At 40.7% G+C, this 25028-nt stretch overlaps 1 protein-coding gene across 2 annotated transcripts in view; it reads left to right on the forward strand.

Moving 5' to 3' along the window:
* Window positions 1-2406: 2406 nt before the first annotated feature.
* Window positions 2407-25028, forward strand: part of VILL (villin like) — a 60353-nt gene continuing 37731 nt past the window's right edge. The window contains exons 1-3 of one of the 2 annotated variants that reach the window (XM_060683218.2): window positions 2407-2543; window positions 18921-19011; window positions 24055-24129. In XM_060683218.2, the coding sequence (XP_060539201.2) occupies window positions 18937-19011; window positions 24055-24129 (150 nt within the window). In that variant the 5' untranslated portion in view covers window positions 2407-2543; window positions 18921-18936. Of the gene's footprint in view, window positions 2544-18731; window positions 18838-18920; window positions 19012-24054; window positions 24130-25028 lie in introns of those variants that run through there. The other variant, XM_087893117.1, reaches the window with a different exon arrangement.

The raw sequence follows: 25028 nt of genomic DNA on the forward strand, positions 1-25028 counted from the left end.
CATCCGTCTATCTATCTATCTATCTATCTATCTATCTATCTATCTATCTATCATCTCTGTCTTCTATCTATCTATCTATCTATCTATCATATCTTCTTTCTATCTATCTATCATCTATCTTTCAATCATCTATCTATCTATCTATCATCTCTGTCTTCTATCATCTATCTTTTCAATCATCCGTCTATCTATCTATCTATCTATCTATCTATCTATCTATCTATCTATCATCTCTGTCTTCTTTCTATCTATCATCTATCAATCATCTGTCTATCTATCTATCTATCTATCTATCATCTCTGTCTTCTATCTATCTATCATCTCTGTCTTCTATCTATCTATCTATCATCTCTGTCTTCTATCTATCATCTATCATCTCTTCTTTCTATCTATCTATCTATCTATCTATCTATCATCTCTGTCTTCTTTCTATCTATCATCTATCTATCTATCTATCATCTATCTGTCTGTCTGTCTGTCTGTCTGTCTATCTATCTATCTATCTATCTATCTATCTATCTATCTATCTATCTATCTAAATAGAAAATTGTGGTGAAATAATCAAGGAGAGAAGCAACCTGGAATTAAGGAGAAACTTCCTGACAGTGAGGACAATTAACCAATGGAACAGTTGCCATCAGAAGTTGTGGGTGCTCCATCACTGGAGGTTTTTAACAAGAGACTGGACAGCCTATTTTCTGAAATTGTATATAGTCTCCTAGAGTAGGGGGTTGGACTAGAAGACCTCCAAGGTCCCTTCCAGCTCTATTCCGATTAACCAGGAGTCGTATATGATTTGATGGCATATAATCAATCAATCAATCCTACATTGAAATGTCACCAGAATCATTTTTTCCAATCTGATATCCATCCTTTACTTCTTACAATCTGGTTTAGAGGCCAGGTGTGTCAACACAAAATTTCCCTTTGTTCCACGTCTCCGGTGTCTGTTTGTTTGACGTTGGGGACATCTGCGCATCATAAATAAATATTTTTATCTCTTACACCCATTTGCAGGAAGAAATACAGGTAGTCCTCGATTTACGACCACAATTGGGCCCAAAAATTTTGTTGCTAAGTGAGAAATTTGTATAGTGAGTTTTATCCCATTTTATGACTTTTCTTGTCCCAGTTGTTAAGTGAATCATGGCAGTTGTTAAATTAGGAACACGTTGTTAAGTGAATCTGGCTTCCCGTTGACTTTTCTTGTCAAGAGGTCGCAAAAGGTGACCCCAGGACACTGCAACTGTCATAAATATGAGTCAGTTGTCAAACATCCGAATGTAAAGCACATTACCATGGAGATGCTGCAATGGTCATATCTGTGAAAAATGGTCAAAAGTCACTTTTACGAACGGTCACTAAACGAACTTTTGTTAAGTCCAGGACTATCTGTATGTTCTTTTTCCTGTACTGTATTGTAGACACAGTATCCCATTTTTTGGGGTACTTTTGCTTTACTTTTGCCTTACTCCCATCAAGGAAAATAAGAGAAGTATTAGGTATGTTTATTGCATTATTATAAAAATAATAAAGGTGTTAGAACAGAATAGAGCAGGAAGGGATCTTGGAGATCTTCTAGTCCAGCCCCCTGTTCAAACAGGAGAAGCTATACGATTTCAGATAAGTGGCTGTCCACTCTCTTCTTAAAAACCTCCAGTGATGAAGCACCTACAATTTCTGGAGGCAACTTCTGTTCTGCTGGTTAATTGTCTTCAGTGTTAGAAAGTTTCTCCTTAATTCCAGGTTGCTTCTCTCTTTGGTTAATTTCCAACCATTAATTCTTGTCCTGTCCTCGGGTGCTTTGGAGAATAATTTGACCCCCCTCTCCTTTGTGGCAGCCCCTCAAATACCGAAGGAAGGGTATAAATTTAAAAAATAATTTAAAAAGGTAAAATACACCCTTACAACATACACACCTGTACTTGCACCATATGAGAAATGAACAGATGAAAAATTCTGAACACGCCAAGTCCTGCGATATGCAGCTCTAGATCAGGGATGCCCAACAATTGTAACTTTTAAGATTTGTGGACTTCAATTCCCAGAATTCCCCAGCCAGCTACGCTATGCTGGCTGGGGAATTCTGGGAGTTGAAGTCCACAGGACTTCACTTAACAACTTTCTCGCTTAGCAACGGACGTTTTGGGCTCTCCGTGGTGGTTGTAGGTCGAGGACTACCTGTAACTCAAAACCTCTGGCCCAGTTTGAACCAGCCTGCAGGTGTTCAAGAGACCCCTTCCGAAGAGGTACACACCAGAAGCCGTTTCCCAATCTTTTCCCCTTGCTACGAGCAACAAATCCAGCAACGACAAGCAAATTCCAGCTGCTTCGTCTAAGTCTCCAGTGAGTTACACTGGCAAAACTGGGTGTAGCCGGTTAAGGGAGGTTTCCACGTTAGCAACCACCTTCTGACATGCCCCTTTTTGCTAAAGATTACACAGCAGCTGCTGGCAGCCTGAAACTCAAAAGGCAGTTTGCAGAGTGGTTTGGAAGCAGGTGGGCAGGACCTTCCAGAAACCCAGAATAATCTGGACTGTAAAGTAAGCTAAATTTCCTAGATCGTTTTTTGAGAAGGAAGGGAAAAAAAAATAATAAAACTTAACTGGCTTTGATTCTATTGATGTACTGATTGATTGATTTTGCTGTGTGCCAGGATCACCAGATTACGTAGGAGAAAATTGCATATATATATATATATATATTTCTATATCTCTTAAAGTAGCACAGCTCAGGAATTAGAGATTGGAACAGCCTCTTGCCAAAGGGGTAGCTGTATTTGACTATCCAGGCAATTGAAATGGGAACAAATGCGGATTATTTACAATGGGCTTTCCCTGTTGAATTTAGGCTTGCCATGTTTTTCTGTAGGTCATGTTCCTATGTTCCAGTCTGGAATTGGGGATGCAAATCAGTATTTTTCTCTTCGTAAGGGATTCATGTTCCTTTAATTTTGCAAACAGTCTCTTGCTTGAAGGAGGCAAAATAGCGGGTGAAAAATTGCCTTCCGAAGCATTTGTACAGTCAGTGCGATAAAATGAAAATGGGGTTGGCTGGTTTTGTGGTTAGCTGCTGGATATGAAGCGATCACCACTGACGTTTCGGCCTATTGTCAAACCCAGACAGTTGGATTAACTGAATAAACTGGGTATGTTTCATTTAATCATGATATGCAAACCTAAATTAAAAACTTTGTTTTTCTTTCTTTCTTTCTTTCTTTCTTTCTTTCTTTCTTTCTTTCTTTCTTTCTTTCTTTCTTTCTTTCTGTCTCTTTTTTCTAACTTTCTTTCTGTCTGTCTTTCTTTCTTTCTTTCTTTTTTTCTTTCTGTCTTTCTCTTTTTCCTTTCTTTCTTTCAGTCTTCCTTTTTTTTCTTTCCTTCCTTCCTTCCTTTCCTTCCTTCCTACCTTCCTTCTTTCTTTTCTGTCTGTCTTTCAGTCTTTCTTTCTGTCTTTCTCTTTTTTCTTTCTTTCTTTCTCTTTTTTCTTTCTTTCAGTCTTCCTTTCTTCTCTTTCCTTCCTTTCTTTTCTTTCTGTCTTTCAGTATTTCTTTCTTTCTTTCCTTCTTTCCTTCTTTCTTGTCTGTCAGTATTTCTTTCTTTCTTTCTTTCTTTCTTTCTTTCTTTCTTTCTTTCTTTCTTTCTTTCTTTCTTTCTTTCTTTCTTTCTTTCTTTCTTTCTTTCTTTCTTTCTTTCTTTCTTTCTTTTGCATTTGAGGAATATTTTTTCCAAGGTTAGAGCCGGGGTGCTTTTCCAACCCAGCATTAGACATGGACACAATCTAGATTAGACTTTTTGCTGGTGAATACAGTAAAAATCGCTCTGACTTTCACCTACTGAGTAATTATCTCTTGTGCCATTCATTGTGAATGACTCATTTGACTTGCGGCAGGAGCTCAATTTGATTTAAAGTTTTAGGTTCCGCAATATTTTTTTTTTAATCTCAGGTGTAAAGGAGAAGGAATGGTTCTTTGGTTCAGTTTTTTTCTTTCCTTAATTGATTAATGGGGTATTAGAGCTGAGGTTTCTAGCGTCTTCTAATCACACAAAACAGTTTAAGTGCACAAGTGCAATTATAGCAGACCTAGAACTAGCTTTTTTGATGTAGCTATTTCTCCCATATGCATTATATTGACACCTGAAAGGCAAAACAGCCTCATAAGGAAAACCTTTGAGTTTACCTTTGTGATTTTCCTGAATTAGTTTTCCGCAACCTGACACCCGACAGCAGCATTGCGATCCCAAAATTAATAAAAGTTGTAAGCAGTGGCTGGGAAATATGGAAGGTATCAGAACACCTGCACTTGATTTAACAGGATAACAGAGTTGGAAGGAACCTTAGAGGTCTTCTAATCCAACCCCCGACTTCCAGGCAAATGGCTGTCCAGTCTCTTCTTAAAAACTTCCACTATTGGAGCATCCACAATTTCTACAGGCAAGTCATCCCATGGATTAATTGTTCTCAATGTCAGGAAATTTCTCCTTAGGTCCAAGTTGCTTCTCTCCTGGATTCGTTTCCATCCGTTGCTTCTTGTCCTGCCTTCTGATGCTTTGGAGAATAGGCTGACCCCCCTCGCCTTTGTGGCAGCCCCTCAAATATTGGAAGGCTGCTATTTAAGCCAGCACCCGCTGAGATCCACAGCTGCATTCTGCTAAAAAGAGGAAGTCAGGTGCATTTATTGTTAACAAAGGAAAAGCTCTTTGGTTAAAGATAATATTGACCGAAGGCAAATGAAGCTGATTTTTTCCCACCATGTTTTTAGAGCAGTGTTGGTAAACTATGCCTTTTTATCACCAGAAAATTCCCTGGTGAAATGACAACAATGCCTACCTATTTTTCATCAGTTTCAGAGGTGGGTTTCAGCAGGTTCTAACCAATTCTGGAGAACCGGTAGCGGAAATTTTGAGTAGTTCGGAGAACTGGTAGTAAAAATTCTGACTGGCCCCGCCCCCATCTATTCTCTGCCTCCCAAGTCCCAGCTGATCGGGAGGAAATGGGGATTTTGCTGGGACCTTCCCCTGGAGAGGGGTGGGAATGGAGATTTTACAATACCCTTCTCACCCAGATTTTACAATACCCACCAAGCCACACCCACAGAACTGATAGTAAAAAATTTTGAAACCCACCACTGATCAGTTTCATTGCTGGAACAGAAATGAAAGATACAGGTAGTCCTCAACTTATAACCATTTGTTTAGTGACCGTTCGAAGTTACAATGGTGCTTAAAAATGCATCTTACAACCGGTCCTTGCACTTATGACCACTGCCATATCCCTATGGTCATAGAATCAAGATCGTGTGAAGTGTTAATACCACTTTATAAGATCTTGGGAAGGCCACACTTGGAATACTGAATCCAGCTTTGGTCGCCACGATGTAAGAAAGATGTTGAGACTCTAGAAAGAGTGCAGAGAAGAGCAACAAAGATGATTATGGGACTGAAGGCTAAAACATACGAAGAACGGTTGCAGAAAGTGGGTATGTCTAGTCTGATGAAAAGAAGGAGTAGGGGAGACATGATAGCAGTCTTCCAATATCTGAGGGGCTGCCACAAAGAAGAGGGAGTCAAGCTATTCTCCAAAGCACTTGAAGGCAGGACAAGAAGCAATGGAAGGAAACTAATCAAGGAAATAAGCAACCTGGAATTAAGGAGAAACTTCCTGACAGTGAGAACAATTAATCATTGGAACAATTTGCCTTTGGAAGCGGTGAGTGCTCCAACACTGCAGGTTTTTAAGAAGAGATGGGACAGCCATTTGTCTCAAGTGGTATAAAGACTCCTGCCTTGAGTAGCGGGTTGGACTAGAAGACCTCTAAGGTCCCTTCCAACTCTGATATCCTGAATTCTGTCACGCAATCAAAGTTTGGAAGTTTGGCAGCCGGCATGTATTTATAATGGTTGCAGCGTCCTGAGATCACCTGATCGCTATTTGTGACTTTTCAACCTGTCTTCTGAAAGCAGACTCAACGGAGGAAGCCAGATTTGCTTAACCAGGCAATTCAATTAATGACCGCAGCAAAAAAAAAGATCCTAAAATTGAGCACGGCTCACTTAACATCTGCCTCGCTTAGGATGGAGGTCCCAGTCCCAATTGAGGTTGTAAGTCAAGGACTAACTGTAGTTGATGGAAATGTATGTTGTGAAGAATGAGGCTGGATGGTAGCCAAAGGCTTCTGAGTGGGGGGGTCACCATCAGAATATTTGAAGAGATCCTCAGCCATCATTCACTTTGTCTGACTCATATCAGGATCCAGGGTTTATTTTTTGGTTGGTTGAAAATTTTTGCATATGTTAAGGGAAAACAAACCCATTAGAACAGGGGTCTCGAACCTTGGCAAATTTAAGACTTGTGGACGTCAACTCCCAGAGTTGACGCCCACAAGTCTTAAAGTTGCCAAGGTTGGAGACCCCTGATTTAGATCGTTCTGCTCCATAAAGCAGGCCTGGAGAACTTCTGGCCCTGCAGACTCCTAGATGGCCTTCTAAGGTGGCTTCCATGATTTCGTCTTCACATCCTCCTCCACTCTTCAGATTCAGCTGATCAACAGCAGAAGAATTGGATCTGGAGATCAGCCAGCTGGAAGGAACGGACATAATTTAATTCCTCTCCCATCTTTGCCTGTTGAGAAATAACTCCGGGACTCCAGCTATCTCTCACTCACTATTCCCAACATTTCATAATTCCTCCACTTCCTACAGTGGGAATATCCAAAGTGTATCAGGCCTTACAATATTCCTCTCTGTTGGGACTTCTGTTTCTGTATTCAGAAAGTCTTTGACTTACAATCATTTGTTCAGTGACTGTTTGAAGTTACACAACACTAAAAAAGTGCTTACGAGCGTTGCAGCATCCCAATCACGTGATTCAGTGATGGGTTTCAAAAATTTTTTGCTACCGGTTCTGTGGGTGTGGTTTGGTGGGCATGACATGGCTTGGTGGGCGTGACAAAGAAAAGTTACTGCAAAAATCCCCATTTCCTCCTGATCAGCTGGGACTTGGGAGGCAGAGAATAGATGGGGGCGGGGCCAGTCAGAAGTGGTATTTACCGGTTCTCCAAACTACTCAAAATTTCCACTACCGGTTCTCTAGAACTGGTCAGAACTTGCTGAAACCATCTTCTGACGTGATCCATACAGATAGTCCTCGACTTACAACAGTTACATTCGATGCTTGACAACTGATTCACATTTATGACGATCCCCTCTGGCGACCTGACAAGCAAAGTCCATGGGGAAACCAGACTCACTTAACAGTCACATTACTAATTCAACAACTGCAATGGTTGGTTCCCTTCACAACTGTGGCAAGAAAAGTTGTAAAATGGGGCAAAATTCACTTAACAACTGTCCTGCTTAGCAACAGAAATTTTGGGTTCAATTGTGGTCATAAGTTGAGGATCACTTGTATCCCCCTCTGTTGGGACTTCTCCTGTTTCTGATCCATATATCTCACTTCTCATCTCTTCCTCCATCAGGGACTTGCAGGATATGCCAATATTTCAACGTCACAACTGTGTTTTCCTGAATCTCAAAGGTCTCCATTTCCCAGGCAGTCTTCTACAGTCTTCCTTCAGAAGGTCTTTCTCTGAGGCCCTCTGATAATGCCTGACTTTCATCCTTGGTGAATGAAGCTGGTCACTTGCAGCCTTCTTCTCACCTTTCTCTCTGGTTTTCCTTGTCCTTGTAAACAGTGCCTCACGTCAAAGACACCACTTTTTCTGGTCCAATCAATCACATTCGAGCTGGAAGGGACCTTGGAGGTCTTCTAGTCCAACCCCCTGCTGGTTGGAGGACTAGTTAATTGTCCTCCCTGTTAGGAAGTTTATCCTTAATTCCAGGCTGCTTCTCTCCTTGATGAGTTTCCATCCATTGTTTCTTCTCCTGCCTTACAGGTCCTTTGGAAAATAAATTGACCCCCTCTTTTTTGTGGCAGCCCCCCAAATACTGGAATACTATCATGTCCCCCCCTAGTTCTTATTTTCTCTAGACTAACCATGCCCAGTTCCTTCAACCATTCTTCATACGTCTTCAGGCCTTTAATCATCTTATTTGCTCTCCTCTGCACCTTTTCCAAAGTCTCAACATCTTTTCTGCAATGTGAAAAATCCCACGGGATTTTCCACCCACCATCCCCAACTGACATCCAAGCAGATTAGGGATGAAATGAGTGGAGTCGGTTTGTGGGGTGCACCATTTTTTATGGAATTACATTGCAACAACTCTTAATCTGTATGTTTCTGTCACATCTAACAAGCAGAGGCACAGATTCTCAGGGGTGAAATCTGGCTGGACTTTGGTGTTGTTCAGCCAGAAGGAAATTATTGGCTGATCTGGCCTGTTTTGGCTAGTGCTGGGAAGATCCAGCCTAATTTTCCTTGTTTGGTTAAAAATAATTACTCCTTCTTTCCTGGTCTCCGCTCCGGAAACAAGCCTTGTTAGAAACCTGTCAAAGTTTTCTAGTTGTGGATCCTCAAGAATGGAATGATTCCCACTTTAATCCAGTGTTACTCAATGTTGTCAAGTTTAAGTTAGCCGTCCTGAGTCTTCGGAGAGGGGCGGCATATAAATTGAATTAATTAAATATAAATTGAATTAATTAAAGATGGGTGAACTTCAACTCCCAGAATTCTATGCTGGCTGGGGAATTCTGGGAGTTGAAGTCCACCCATCTTAAATTTGAGAAAGCTGAGAAATACCAATTTAAAGCACAATCTTCTTTCCAAACTATTGTTCTTCAGATGACTTCAACTACAGTTTGCATCAACGGGTCATGTGAGCAGAGGCTCATAGGTTCTGTAGTCCAGCATTTCTGCAGGGGGAAAAAAAGGACTATAGTCATAGTTCTTATTCAAACTTTGCTCCTAGTCTTTAACTACTAGGGTTTTCTACACACATTTTCCAAGCATGAGTATCGGTCAAAGGTGTATATTTCCCTTTTCCTTATTTGGACTTTGAGTTCATAATTTTGAAGGATTGTTCCTTGTCCAAAAACTTGACAGGCCCTTGATGTATTTTGAGGGCATTTGGTGTTACATACCCAAGTTATTTATTAATGAAATGCCTTTCAATCACTGGAATATGGTAATCTCTGAAGTATTTATTTTTGCAGTGAGAGAGATCAAGTGATTCAGCATCAAAGAAAAGGTATTTGGCTGTTTATCCTGCCAACACTCTTATATTGTTTATTTTAAAGTTGCAAATGCTAAAAAGAGAAGCCAAATAAAAGCAGAGAATAGATCATCCCATTGCAGCTCCAATTTTGTGATATGCCCTTGTCCTAGGGATTAAATTTGGGGAAGTGATGTAGATCAGGGTTTGTTTGTTTGCATTTTTATTTATTTTTATCCTGCCTTTTTTTTTTTTAAGAAATAAATCAAGGTGGTGAACATACCTAATGCTCCTTCCTTTTCCTAATTTCCACACAACAACCCTGCGAGGTGGATCAAGCTTAAGGCGGGACTAGAACTCAATGTATCCTAGTGATTGGCCCAAAGTCACCAAGCCAACTTTCACTCCAGAGGCAGGACTAGAACTCACTATCCCTTCTAAACCAGCCATTTCACCACTGTACCAAACTGGCTTTCTTACAATAAACTTTCCCAAGAGACCTCAACACTGTGGAAATTGCCACCACACACAACTTACAATGACTTGTCCATTCGTTAGCAAGCTACCTTTTGTGTTACCACAAAAGACAGGCAGAAATCATTCCCTTCCAGGCCTAGTGAGACAGGCAGGGGTAATCCTAGGATGCAGTCAAAAAAGATAAAATGGCTGCCAAACCCATTAATCAATTCTCTTCACATTTTAAAAAAGTTTTTTTATTTTTCAAAATACAAACATTCCATCTTTCCTTAAACAGCGTGTCATCTGGGTACAAATATCTCTGTGCAACAACCTTCAGCATTTACAACATCATTCACATTAATATTAATTCTCCAATCTTAAAATTATAGTATATTAAACAGTTGAACATTATAAGCCTATTCACTTTTCCTATTCTTAACATGTCTTCTAGTAAGAATACAATAATGATAACATTAAGCATAATTAACCTCATCATCATGATACTAACAATTATCATCTTATTTATACCTCTATCTTAACCTATTTTCTATTCTTCTTTAATCTTCTCCTTTTATTCCCAGTTTCCCTATTTATTCTCTAACCATTGATAAAATACTTCCCATATCATATAATATTCAGTTTGTTCTTTCTCCTTAATTGCTTAATTCTCTTCACATTTTTGATACGTGATGCACATCAAGTATGAGGTTCATAAAAAACGAAAAAAAAACAGAATAACAAAATAATAGTGTTGGGAGGGACCTTGGAGGTCTTCTAGTCCAACCCCGTGCTCAAGCAGGAAACTTTATACCATTTCAGACAAATGGTTGCCCAGTCTCTTCTTAAAAACCTCCATTGGAAGGTTCCATTGGAATCTTCAATTGTGGTTGAAGCAGCTACAATTTCTGGAGGCAAGTAGTTCCACTGACTAATTGTTCTCTGCAGGATGGAGGAAGATGAATGCCTGGAAGCAATGAAGCAGAAAACCAGTTTTGTGTCTGAAGGCGAACTTTTCTTGAGGAGGTGACATTCCAGTTAAGCCGCAATAATCACCTTTTCTTTCCCTTTCGGCCCCACCCAGTAACTTACATTTCTTGAGGAGGTGTGTGTTTGTTTTTGGGGTGAATTTTGGAAAGCTTTTAACTATGGCGAACATATTGCAATTCCTCCACTCGAGTTTTTATATATTATCTGGCATGTGGTGCCAGCCAGTTTTCAACTATTATTACCCTTGATATGATTATTCCAGTGTGGTATTTATAGCTACCACTTCCTATGCAATCACCCCTCAGAGGGGCTGACAATTAAAATAGATCCATGCAGCCTTAGAACACAATAATGGGGGAAAAAAACAATAAAACATACTAATTAAAAAGAATGTTCAAAAACCAAAATAGGGGTTTCCCACCCACCCACCCCACCAAAAAAAAGGTGCAATTTTTTTTTTTCTGTTTAAGCTTCTCTTTTGAAAAGGAGAGGAAGAGAAATCTGCTGCTTCCTTTTCGACTTAAGATTTGGATTTGGAAACAGCTTTTGTACAAGATGTCTGAATGTGCTTTTTTTTATCTCAATGTAACAGTAACAGAGTTGGAAGGGAACTTGGAGGTCTTCTAGTCCAACCCCCTGTGTAAGCAGGACACCCTACACCACAGGTGGCACACGGAACCATACCTGTGGGCACATGAGTGTTGCCCTACCTCAGTCCAGCATGCATTGTGCGTGCTGGCCAGCTGATTTTTGGGCCTTCTGGGCCCACTGGAAGCCAGGAAACGAGCTGTTTCAGGGCCTCCGGAGAGCCTCTGGGGGGGGAGGCCATTTTCGCCCTCCCCAGGCTCCTAGAAAGACTCTTGGAGCCTGGGGAGGACAAAAAATGGGCCTACCGGGTCCACTGGGCCATTGCATGCCAAAAGCAGGGGGAAAGCGGTGGGGGAAGGAATCACACACACATGCGTGAGGGGACAGGGCACATTGAATTATGGGTGTGGCCACGCGCACGTGCAATCCCCCGCTACTATCCTCGCTTTTGGCACGCGACGGCAAAAAGCCATCATTGCCCTACACCATATCAGACAAATGGTTATCCAACATCTTCTTAAAAACTTCGAGTGTTGGGCATTCACAACTTCTGGAGGCAAGTCGTTCCACTGGTTAATTATTCTCACTGGCAGGAAATTTCTCCTTAGTTCTAAGATGTTTCTCTCCTTGATTAGTTTCCACCCGTTGCTTCTTGTCCTTCTACCCTCAAGTGCTTTGGTAAATGAGTTGGCCTTTTCTTACTTGCTAAACCCACTGGAGATTTTTAAAAAGAGATTGGAGGGTTTCCTGCTTGAGCATGGGGTTGGACTAGAAGACCTCGAAGGTCCCTTCCAACTCAGTTGGAACTTTTTACTCAGTGAGTAAAAAGGCACATCCAGACATCTTATAGAAAAGCTGCGATCCTACACTGAAAGCCACTGTTGGTTTAAAATTTGATTAGTGTTTCCTTCAACTACTCTGAAGATATGTGGACTTCAATTCCCAGAATTCCACAGTCAGGTGTGCTCCATAGAGATAACCTGAATATCAAAGTTAGTCCACTGTTTTTCAAGCCTGTCCTTCCACCAGCTTCTGGGCTGGGGGTAATTCCAAACTGTTGGAGGAAAGCATAGATTTTTTTTCACCTTTGCCAAATCAACTTTGCTCATCTTAAAAGAATCCATTGTTTTCCAAACCAGGAAAGGGAAGGATGGATGCTTTGCCATTGCTTTATCAAAATATTTTTCAACCTCAGCAAATTCAAGAGATGGATGGGGTTGAATTCCCCAGCCAGCATGGCTGGACCTAAACTCCCAAAATTTCCTATCTGTCATAAATGGACTTCAATTCCCAGAATTCCCTGAGACAGACAATTCCTCCAGTGATGGTTCTCCTGGACCACAAGGCGGGGTGAAATTCAGCAGGTTCTGGAGAACCGGTAGCGGAAATTTTGAGCGGTTTGGAGAACCGGCAAATACCACCTCTGGCTGGCCCCAGAATGGGATGGGAATGGAGATTTTGCAATATCCTTCCCCCAGGAGTAGGGAGGGAATGGGGATTTTGCAGTATCCTTCCCCTGCCACACCCACCAGGCCAAACCACACCCACCAAGCCACGCCCACAGAATCAGTAGAAAAAAAAATTGAATTCCACCACTGACACAAGGAATATCTTAAGACCCTGAAAACATGGTTTTATTAATGGACGCAGCAGCCAGTAAATGTGGCAAAATCAGCACAGTGGCTATGCTGAATGTTATTATGATACATGATTATCTCAGCTGTGTGTTTTATAATATTTTCCTGAAGGTTTTTGATATGCTTTGATATTAGTTTTTTTTGTTGTTGTTGTTCGTAAAATTGTGGTGGAATACTGTTCTTTTTTTTTTTTTTTTGTGGTTCTTTAATAATGTTTTTCATTGTTGGTAAGCTGCCCAGAAGCTAAAATGGGGCCGTTATATACATTGGAATAATAAATAAATAGATAAATAAATAAATGTTCTCAGTTTGGGAAACTGAACGTTATTTTTGTGAACGAAAGCTGACATCACAACGGCTTCCAAGGTGGGTATAAATTGAACAAATAAATAAGTTAGGAGAATTGGAAGCATCGGTGATAAACAAGAGAAGGGACCTGCAGATGCCTAAATCCCTCAGCCTTAATTTTTCTCTGTTTGTTAAAGATTAACCTTGGAACCAAAACTTATTGCCCCTTCCTCTAAATCAGGGATGTCAAACTCGCGTCAGGATGTGACGCATCCGGTCCATGGGCTGCGAGTTTGACACCCCTGCTCTAAATATATTGATCTGGTCAAATTCAGTGTCTAGCTTGCCTCTTCTTCCTTCTTTTCTGCAAGGATTCAAAGCAGGTTTCCTTTCTAAGAGGCTCTTCTGATGCATTTTTTATTTATTTTATTTATTTGTTAATTTATATCCCACCTTGTTTTTACAAATAACTCAAGGTGGCAAACATATGCAATACACCTCCCTCCTTCTATTTTCCCCACAACATCCCTGTGAGGTAGGTTGGGCTGAGAGCTTTTTTGGTGCAAGGTCACCCAGCTAGTTTTCATGCCTAAGGCGGGACTAGAACTCACCATCTCCTGGTGATTGGCACAAAGTCACCCAGCTGGCTTTCATGCCTAAGGCGGGACTAGAATTCACCGTCTCCTGGTGATTGGCGCAAGGTCACCCAGCTAGTTTTCATGCCTAAGGCGGGACTAGAACTCACCGTCTCCTGGTGATTGGCACAAAGTCACCCAGCTAGTTTTCATGCCTAAGGCGGGACTAGAACTCACTGTCTCCTGGTGATTGGTGCAAAGTCACCCAACTGGCTTTCATGCCTAAGGCGGGACTAGAATTCACCGTCTCCTGGTGATTGGCACAGTCACCCAGCTGGCTTTCATGCCTAAGGCGGGACTAGAACTCACCGTCTCCTGGTGATTGGCGCAAAGTCACCCAACTGGCTTTCATGCCTAAGGCGGGACTAGAACTCACAGTGTCTTGGTGATTGGCACAAAGTCACCAATCTGGCTGTCATACCTAAGGGGGGGACTAGAATTCACCGTCTCCTGGTGATTGGCGCAAAGTCACCCAGCTGACTTTCATACCTAAGGTGGGACTTAAATTCACGGTCACTTACTTTCCAGTCTGGCGCCTTAACTACTAGACCAACCTGGTTCTTGATCACCTATCTGCAGATCCTGTTCAGAGGACCAATTCTCACCCATGAGGGATGTTGGGCACCCTCCTTTTAGAAAAGATCTCGATATCAAGAAAAGACTAGGTGGCCTCAATCCCAGATGCACAAAGTTTCTGAAGTCATTCAGCTGGACATGATTGCTACTGTCGGTCACTTCGACCAAGAACTTTAATTCCGAAACGACTGTGTGTCTCTGTAAAAATATAGTTTTGTCTAAACATAATTAGAAGTTAGTTATTTGAACGGACTGGGTGCCAAGTGGAAATCATGAGGTGGGAGATCAAATAAGCTCCTATTTTAGCCCTTTGTTTGGAAGTAATTGCTTGTTTTGAATGTTCCTCTCCCAAAACAAGTTGCCCTAACCTACATTTCTTCTTCTTTTTTTCAAGGTGCGTATTATATTATAATATTTTTGTCGGAAAAACAAAATCTATATAATGTTTTTGGCAGGTTTTTTGCCATCTCTTCTTCTGCAGCTTTGGAAATAGTCAGGCAATTGCCTTCTTTTCTATATTAATTTTTTTTGGTGTGGGGGCAATTTGGCTAGTTGAGGACTAAGTTTCCCCCCACTGGGTGCTTCTTCAAATATTCTTTGGCTGCAAAAATGGACTCCATGTTTTTATAGCTGTTGGAAGAAAAAGACAGTGTTGAAATCTGAACCGGTTTCAGTGGTGGGATTCAAATTTATTTATTTATTTATTTATTTATTTATTTATTTATTTATTTATTTATTTATTTATTTATTTATTTATTTATTTATTATATTCCTATACCGCCTTTCTCCTGTAGGACTCAAGGCAGTGTACAGTCAAGAAAAATATAGATACACAAACAAATAATTTAACAACCGGTTCTCTGGCCTAATGAACAGCTGGATAGGCGTGGCTCAGTGGTCATGTGACCGTGTGGCTCGGTGGTCATGTGACCGTGTGGGTTGACCAACTTAATGTCACTCAGGTTGATGGGTGCTTCACTTAAGCTGTTACAATGTAATAAGGCTTAACCAGAGAGGCAGTTTCTGTAAGCAGGGCAATAAAGATTAGGCTAGAAACAACACCAGAATGTTTCCTCCCTGCCTTCCTTACAGGATTAACCCTGTAAAGTGGAAAAAAACAAAATAAGGTTTCTTCCAACAACCGGTTCTCCAAAATGCTTAGAAAGTTAACAACCGGTTCTCCTGAATAGGTGCGAACTGGTTGAATCCCACCACTGACCGGTTTACTATCGGTTTGCTGGCTGCGCGTGCGCAGCGCGCACCATGCACCAAATACGAGGTGCGCGCATGCAATGCATGCCAAAAGCAGGCATGCGGAAGTAGAACAGTGCACGAGAGGGGGAGGTGATCAGCTGTGGCGCGCAACCTTTTTTTCTACTTTTAAAAGCATTGCTTTTAAAAGTAAAAAAAAAAAAGCCTCTGACGATCGCACGGCTCAGCTGTGATCGTCAGAGGCTTTTTTTTACCTTTTCTTTTTTTTTTTATTAAAAAGTTTTATAGGAAATACAAACATTTTCTCCCCCCCCACCCTTCCCCCCTCCACCCCTCCAAACCCTCTCTTTCCCACCCACCCTTCCCCCCCTTCCTCCCCACCCCCCTCCCTAGACTTCCCAGAACAAGCACAGTGTATAGCATTCACAAACATAAAGCTAAAATATGCTAACAAATTATTGATTCATATTCTCCCTAAGTCTTTAACTCCTTATAACTCAAAAAACTATAAACATGAATTACTTAAAAATATTTCATTCATAAGCTATATGAATCTTCTTGTTCGGATACTTTTTTTGTATATAGTCAATCCATCTTCTCCATTCTGATATGTATCTTTCATTTGAATGGTCTTTAAGGTATGATGAAATTTTTGCCATCTCTGCCAAATGCACAACTTTTAGTGTCCATTCCTCAATGGTGGGTGGATCTTCCTTCTTCCAGTACTGTGCCACCAGTAACCTGGCAGCTGTTATTAAGTTCAAAACCAACTTAGTCTCTATTACAGTACAATCCGTAACTATTCCCAACAGAAAAAACTGTGGTATAAATTTAATTTTTTTCCTTAAAATATTTTGAATAATCCACCATATTTTTATCCCAAAAGCCTTAATTTTTTTACATGTCCACCATATATGAAAATATGTAGCATCTTCACACTCACATCGCCAACACTTAGGTTGTAAATTTGGATACATACAGGCTAGTTTTTTTGGGTCTAAATGCCATCTATAAAACATTTTATAAAAGTTCTCTCTTAAATTTTGAGCTTGTGTGAATCTTACATTTCTAACCCATATCTTTTCCCATGTTTCCATCATTTTTTTTACCTTTTAAAAGCATTTTTTTAACAACCTCTTCGGCCGAAGAGGTTGTAGAAAAAATGCTTTTAAAAGTAATAAAAAAAGCCTCTGATGATTGCGTGGCTCAGCTGGGAATGGGGGGGTGGGGGCAGGGATTTTTTGCTACCGGTTCTCCAAACCACCCACCGCCATCGCTACCGGATCGGGCGATCCGGTCCAAACCAGGAGCATTTCACCCCTGGGAAAAGAGCTAGAAAGCTCTGAATAGAGATATATTCATTCTTGATGCCATTTCATTTGAAGCTGGGAAAAAGAGTGTCCTGTCATCGCCACTAGGTGGTGCTAACACATGTTAGGTGAATTGCAATACAGGTACGGTAATCCTTGAGTTACAATAGTTCGTTTAGTGACCGTTCAAAGTTACGACGGCACTGAAAAAAGTGACTTATGACAGCTTTTCACAGTTACAACCTTTGCACCATCTCCACAATCATGTTCATACTTATGACAGTTTGCAATGTCCCGGGTTGGGTCACGTGATCCCCTTTTGCGACCTCTGAGAAGCAAAGTCAATGGGGGAAATCCAGATTAATGTAACAACCATGTTAGTAATTTAACACCTGCAATGATTCACTTAAAAACTGTGGCAAGAAAGGTTGTAAAAATGAGTCAAAACTTAAATGTCTCGCTTAACAACTGAAATTTTGGGCTCAATTGTGGGTGTAAGTCAAGGACTACCTGTACCTGTATTTTAATCTCTTTCCTGCCTCCCCCACCCCAAAATCCCCACAGCATACAAAGACGTTAGCATTCTAGATTTCGGCTACGTGCTAAACCCATCTGTGTTTTCACACCTATGAAAGGTAGGGCACAGTTCAGGTGTATTTCATCAGCTGACATTTGAAACCCTTGAACTGAAATATCAGAAAAAAGCACAATTGGAAGGATTTATTGCAAATGTCAATTTTCAGGAAGAAGGGGATAAAATAATGCAGCGGTTGTTTAGTTAAGAGGTTTGGTGTGTACCACAAAATCTCCTACGGTGGAGCAGAATAAAACAATAGATGACAGAGAATCAAAATGTTGTTTTTAATGCAGTTCTGCTTCAGGGAAAATAATCAACAAAGCGCCCAACTTTTTTAAATCTGAAGTTCATCCTCTCCATTTTGAAGATGGAGGGATTGGCAATTGATTATCGTCAGATACACCCAAGATTTACACTGGAGTAGGGCTGCAGGTTCAATTACAGAGCCTGCGGGCAAAGATAGGAATTTGGCACGTTCCTGTATTCTGTGGAATTTAGCTCTAAAGAGGCAGGTCGCTAGTCCTCATTAAAGGTAGTACATGATGGGAGAGAGTGGGTGCTGATGATTCAGCTTTGGTAGGCTGCCAGCGGATGAAATTTAAACATTAATTATTATTTTTAAAATGTTATACATATATTGTATGTTGCAAAGCATTCTCAGAGACTCTTCCCATCCTGCTTACAATCATTTTGGACTGGCAACAGTCCAGATTTTAACAGAACAATTAAAACTCGGACCACACGTTTTCTGAGTAGTTTTTTATCCCAGAGCTATAATTGCACTCAACAATGAACTAAAGGGCCACCATCAGTGAGCTGTTGGACAGCATTACTTGGTCTGTTGTGTGGATGTTTGGGTGGTTTAGGGGTGGGGAATTTGTGGTGGGTGGGAGTGTGTTTGGGGATTGTTATGTGTGTTGGACCTGATCTTTGGGTGTTAAGTGAATTTCGTTGTATGGGTATACTGTGTATACACGTACAATGACAATAAAGTTATTATATACACACACATGTAAATTGTACGAGAAACACTTCTAGATGCAATATTGGTTCTACTGCTGTTTCTTTTATTTTTCCTTTTGCTTCCCATTTATATTTTATTTTCTTATGTTTTGCTAGATAAAGAGGAAAATCTCTTGTTTTTCTCTTGGTCTTTTAATTAGAAACACTATTTCATCCTTTCTCTCGCTCTTTCTCTCCTGCTTGATTCCCGTACCAGGAAATGCTTTGTCCAGCAGTTGTGCTGAACACACAAATTTTTCTCTGACAAAAAAAAAGGGGGGGGGAACCCAACTTTCCTTTTTCATCCGGTCTCTGAATTAGGATTGCTCAATCATTTTAGAGGGAGTTATTTTATATTTTGTACTATTTCTGCCTGGTAGCTGCCTTGAGTGAGTACAAAGGAGAGATAAAAATTGAGATAATAAAGTAATTAGGCCTCAAGGGATCTTCATGCATAAGGTGTTGTAGTTTCCACAGTTAAAAGGACAAAATATTTTTAAAAAAGTTGCAGGATTCTTTTTTATACTTGTTTCTTTTTGCAGCTTCATCTAATCAAGGATGACAGATGCTGAAAGAGAAATGGGCCTCCCGCCGATTGAGCAGAAACCAGGTCTCCAAATATGGACCATCAAGGTAAAATATCATTGCTGTTTTCCACAAAACTAAATTTATTCCAGCAGGGACCATTACTTCATTTAAATCATTTCTGTATTGATTGACACATCAATGCATTGCCTATCTTCTACAGGTAGTCCTCGACTTACGACTGTTGTCTTAGCAACTGGAGTTAAGTTACAATTTGCCCAGAAAAATGAAATTATGACCTGATTCCAAATTTCCAGTGGTCATCTGCTCCCCAAGTCATGTGACCTCCCTTCAGATATTGACAATATAGCTGCATTTATGGCAGTGGTGGAATTCAAATTTTTTTACTACCGGTTCTGTGGGAATGGCTTGGCATGGCAGGGGAAGGATACTGCAAAATCTCCATTCCCTCCCCACTCCTGGCGGAAGAATATGGCAAAATCTCCATTCCCTCCCCACTCTGGGACCAGCCAGAGGTGGTATTTGCCGGTTCTCCGAACTACTCAAAATTTCCGCTACCGGTTCTCCAGAACCTGTCAGAACCTGCTGGATTTCACCCCGATCCAACTATAGCTTACTCCACAAATCATGATTAAGCATATTTGTGTTGTGTGAACCAGTGGCTTTGACAATGCAATTTCTCCAAAACAAGGAAGAGAGGTTTGGGCTTGTTTAAGATAGGACCAGAGGTGGGTTTCAGCAGGTTCTGACCAATTCTGAAGAACCGGTAGCGGAAATTTTGAGTAGTTCGGAGAACCGGTAGTAAAAATTCTGACTGGCCCCGCCCCCATCTATTCTGAGTCCCAGCTGATCAGGAGGAAATGGGGATTTTGCAGTAACCTTCCCCCGGATTGGGGAAGGAATGGAGATTTTACAGTATCCTTCCCCTGCCACGCCCACCAAGCAACGTCACGCCCACCAAGCAACGCCCACAGAACCGGTAGTAAAAAATTCTGAAACCCACCACTGGATAGGATTGCCTGATCTTTGCCCCAACCGGTCAACAATGACCTTGACAAACCAAAAGAAGAAGAAAAAAAATCAGCATTTGCAACCAACGTCCTGAGACAATGTTTACAGATGCAGCCAACCTTTAGACACCAATCTTGTAGCTTATTAGAAACAGCTGATTTTTAGTGGACTCTTTTGACCAACAAGCTTATCCAGTTCAGCAAGTCTTGTGTGAGGTGAAGCAGAAAACTTCGCCTGGTTAATGAATGAAGCCCCAAAAAATATATCCGTGAATTTTGAAATAAGACTATGCACGGAAGTTCCAGGAATATTTAGAAGTTTGAGAAATTTTAATGGAGAAAAACGGAGGGTGAAGTGAGGAATTCTCAACAAGAATTGAAAGTATCCCAGGATAATGTTGCAGGATCCAATCTGAGTCAATCATGAGGACTAGAGGTTTAGTCTTCCAAGCTTTCGGACTCATGCTGGATCCCATCCTCAGGGAAATTCTCTCTCACCCGAATGTGTGCTTTGGGCTATTCTGTGTCCGGTATTTGTATGGTGCTCGGTGTGTATGTGGCTTTTTAGATATTGATTGGGCTGTTGATGGCTAACTATTAAGTTTTGGCTGTTGTTTCCTTGTTCTGCCAAGACATCACCTCTTAACTATTTGATAAGCTAGTGGCAAATCAGCATTCCTGTTGATTGACGAAGGGCCCGTTTTCCAGGCTTCAATCGCTTCCCTGGCTCTTTTTGTACCTGCTCGTCCAACAATCTTAATAGCTGCAAAATTGAATGTAGGTCCTTGTTTATTGCAGTGTCCTCCTCCTCCTTCTCTGACTTGCATTCTCAACAACGTCTAATAGTTTAACTCTACCTTGGAACATGATTTGTATCCTTTATTTCCAATACTCCAATGATTCTTGATGAACGTATCTTTTATTTTATGTACACCAAGAGCGTATACACCAAGACAAATTCTTTGTGTGTCCAATCACACTTGGCCAATAAAAAATTCTATTCTATTCTATTCTATTCTATTCTATTCTATTCTATTCTATTCTATTCTATTCTATTCTATTCTATCCTATCCTATCCTATCCTATCCTATCCTATCCTATCCTATCCTATCCTATCCTATTCTTACAAAGTTTTGCATCAAAAGAAGACAAGATACTGTCTCTCTTGTAATTATGGAGATCAGAGAAATTCCTTGCAATAACAGAATAACCGAATTGGAAAGAACTTTGGAGGCACTTCGTTCCATCTGATTAATTGTTCAAATTGTCAGGAAATTCCTCCTTAATTCTAGGTTGGTTCCCTCCCTGATTAGTTTCCATCCATTGCTTCATGTTCTCCCTTCAGATGCTTTGGAGAATAGCTTGACTGCCTCTTCTTTGTGGCAGCCCCTCAAATATTGGAAGATGCTATCATGTCTCCCCTAGTCCTTCTTTTCATTAAACTAGCCATGCCCAATTCCTGCAATAATAATTTGGACCTCACATCTCCAAGTCAAGGACCCCTGATCTGAGGATACAGACCATATCCACAAATTCAGAAAGAATCATGTCTGTTTGGGTTGATGGACTTCCTGAATTGATAAAGTACAACCAGCTTGTAGCATTAAAAAAAAAAAAAAAGCAGGAAAAAGCTTAGCTACGGGTGTATGCGTGTGTTAGTGTGATTTTTATTAAGTTTCGTTATGTTAAAAATATAGAAACGATAAAAGTTAGAAAAATAAGAAAAGGAAAAAGAAAGGTGTAAAGAAAGAAAGAAAGAAAAAGAGTGCAGATAATCCTTGATTTACAACCACCATTGAGCCCAGAATTTATAATGTTAAGTGAGACATTTGTTAAGTGAATTTTTCCCATTTTACGACCTTTCTTGTTAAGCGAATTATTGCAGTTGTTAAATTAGTCATGTGATTGTTAAGTGAATCTGGCTTCCCCATTGATTTTACTTATAAGAAGGTCACAAAAGGAGATCACGTAACCCCAGAATACGCAACCGTCATAAGTATGAACCAGTTGCCAAGCATTTGAATTTTGATCAAATGACCATGAGGATGCTTCAACAGTTGTAAGTGTGAAAAACGGTCATAAGTAACTATTTTCAGTGCCGTTGTAACTTTGAATGATCACTAAATGAACTTTTTGTAAGTGGAGGACTACCTGTAATGACTTCTATGGTGCAGCAGACGGTAGAAATAACTCAACCTCAATATTTCCCTTTTACATTTCACAACATTTCAAGCCATTTCTATAATTGTAAAATCATCCTAATCATCGAAACCTAAAATCAAAATTTCATATTTTTTTCCCAGTTTCAAGCAAAACATCCAGAAGTGGTTTCCAAGTAGAAACAAAACTAATTATTTTTTTAAATTAAAAAAAATTTTTTTTCTATCTTCGCCAATCCAGGACTTTTGACATCCATTCTTCCGTGGGTTGGAATTGGTGGGTTCTTCCATCTTTGTTGGACGTAGGATTCTTGCCACGGTCAACATATATCATCACAAAGTCCCAAATTTCCTTTTAAATTCTTTATCCATCAAATTACTGACCAGTGCAATTCATATTGCAGTGTGTTGCAGTTGAGTTGCGGTCTTGACCTGATTTACCAGGATCCGTAGGAGTGGTGAAATCTAAAATTTGTTAACCATTTGTTCTGTGGGCGTGGCTTGGTTGGGGGGGGGTAATGTGACTGGGTGGGCATAGCCAATTTTTTTTCTTTTTTTTCTTTTAAAACCATTTTTTCTACAACATTTTCGGCCAAGAGGTTGTAAAAAAAATGCTTTCAAAAGGCTCTGACGATCCCAGCTGAATTGCCTGATCGGAAGATGCTTTTTTTCTTTTAAATGCCTCTGACGATCAGGCAACTCAGCTTGGATCATCAGAGGCTTTTAAAAGAAAAAAAGCCTCTGATGATCACGTGGCTCAGCTGGGCATGGTGGGGGGGGCAAGGATTTTTGCTACCGGTTCTCCGAACCACCCGCCTCCATCGCTACCGGATCGGGCGATCCGATCCGAACCGGGAGCATTTCACTCTTGGTCCGTAATATTGTCAGGGATGCTACACAACAAACATCCACTCCATGACCATTTTTCTTTGTTACCTTTTGGGAGGGGGCTTTGTGGCATCCAAAGCAGAACAACTACAAGCTCTGTAATAGCTTTGTGTCATAGAGTTTCAACCTTATTAACTCTCAAAACTCTTTTTTTCCACTATGTATTCTAAACGGTCTGTGATTAGTATGTATTCTATGTGTGTGTGTGTGATATGTTTATGTGTGTATACATCAGAGGTGGGTTTCAGCAGGTTCTGACCAGTTCTGGAGAACCGGTAGCAGAAATTCTGACTGGCCCCGCCCCCATCTATTCTCTGCCTCCCAAGTCCCAGCTGATCGGGAGGAAATGGGGATTTTGCAGTATCCTTCCCCTGCCACACCCACCAAGCCACGCCTACCAAGCCACACCCACAGAACCAGTAGTAAAAAATTTTGAAATCTACCACTGATTGTAACTATAATTTATGATCTATGACCTATCACTTTCTTGTTCTATGTACTGAGAGCTTATGCACCAGAGACAAATTCCTTGTTTGTCCAAACACTTGGCCAATAAAATTCTGTTCTGTTCCGTTCCGTTCCGTTCCATTCCATTCCATTCCATTCCATTCCATTCCATTCCATTCCATTCTATTCTATTCTATTCTATTCTATTCTATTCTATTCTATTCTATTCTATTTATACAGCATATGTATGTGTTTATGTAGGGGAATATATATAGTGTGGGTGTGTATTTACACACATTTATATATATTCTTTTGACAGCGTGCATTAGAATTTATTTAATGTATGCCAATGTGAACGCAGAAAAAGTGACACTGAAGATTATCTTATCTTATTAATATAATTATTCAAATTATTTATGCAGCTGTCCATTTCCTTTGTAGTGGTTTGAGTGTGTTTGCTCTTTTTTTTAATTATGCATAAGCCCTTTCTTTCTCACCAAAACATTTCTGTTTCTTCTACCACCCTATGCTAAATATCGATTTTTTTTTTACTAGTAAATGGGAACTCTCTGCTATTTTCCAAAGGACTTCTTACTTAGCATTTGATCTCTTTTCTTCTGCTTCAGAACATGAAGATGGAGCCTATTCCTGAAAAGGCTTATGGAAGTTTCTTTGAAGGAGACTGCTACATCATATTAAATGTAAGCTTCCATGGAGAAAGGATAATTGTACTAAATATGTTATGCACTAGATGCAGGGGTCTCCAAACTTGGAAACTTTAAGACTTGTGGACTTCCATTCCCAGAATTCCCTACCCCCGTGATGACGAACCTATGGCCCGCGTGCCCAAAGTGGCACACGGAGCTATATCCCCTGGCACGCGCGGTGTCGCCTGTTGTTCGGGTTTCTTGCGCGCATGTGCACATAACAATCAGCTGGACTTTGTGTGTGTGGCAGTACCAGAAACTCCATTTTCCGGTGTGAGTATGCACGCCGGCCAGCTGATCAGCTCATGCGCATACGTGGCAGTAACCCAAAGACTTGCTGGCCGGAAGTACCTTATCTGGCACACATATGCCCCCTCGGCAGCACCTCTTCCTGGTTGTAGCCCTGACGAGCACACATGTGCAAAGTGCTCCCTTTTTGGCACTTCGTGCGAATGCTGGGAGCTGAACAACATTGGAGACTCATCCTTCCATCCTTCCGAGGTTGGTAAAATGAGGACCCAAATTATTGGGGGCAAATATGCTGACACTTGTAAACCGCTTAGAGAGGGCTGTAAAGCACTGTGAAGCGGTATATAAGTCTAAGTGCTATTGCTATTGTTAGATCGGCGCAGGAATGGAAGACGCGACCAGCTCGTTACATTAATATCTTTATTTAGTAACAGTAGCAAGACTGGCTGTGCGCTGCCGGAGCTCTCCTTATATTCGCTCCGGCAGACGCACCGCCCCTGACAGCGATTCAACTTTCCCGCCCGATGGCTGGCAGCCAATCCGGGCGGATGTCCTTATAAGGACATAACAGCTATTGTTTAAAAAATAAACACAATTCTTTCTTTGTCCGATCCGTCCTTCGAGCGACGCCAATTGGAAAATAA

Source organism: Pantherophis guttatus, chromosome 4 (assembly GCF_059756535.1).
Source record: "Pantherophis guttatus breed Tessera chromosome 4, ASM5975653v1, whole genome shotgun sequence".
NCBI lineage: Eukaryota > Metazoa > Chordata > Lepidosauria > Squamata > Colubridae > Pantherophis > Pantherophis guttatus.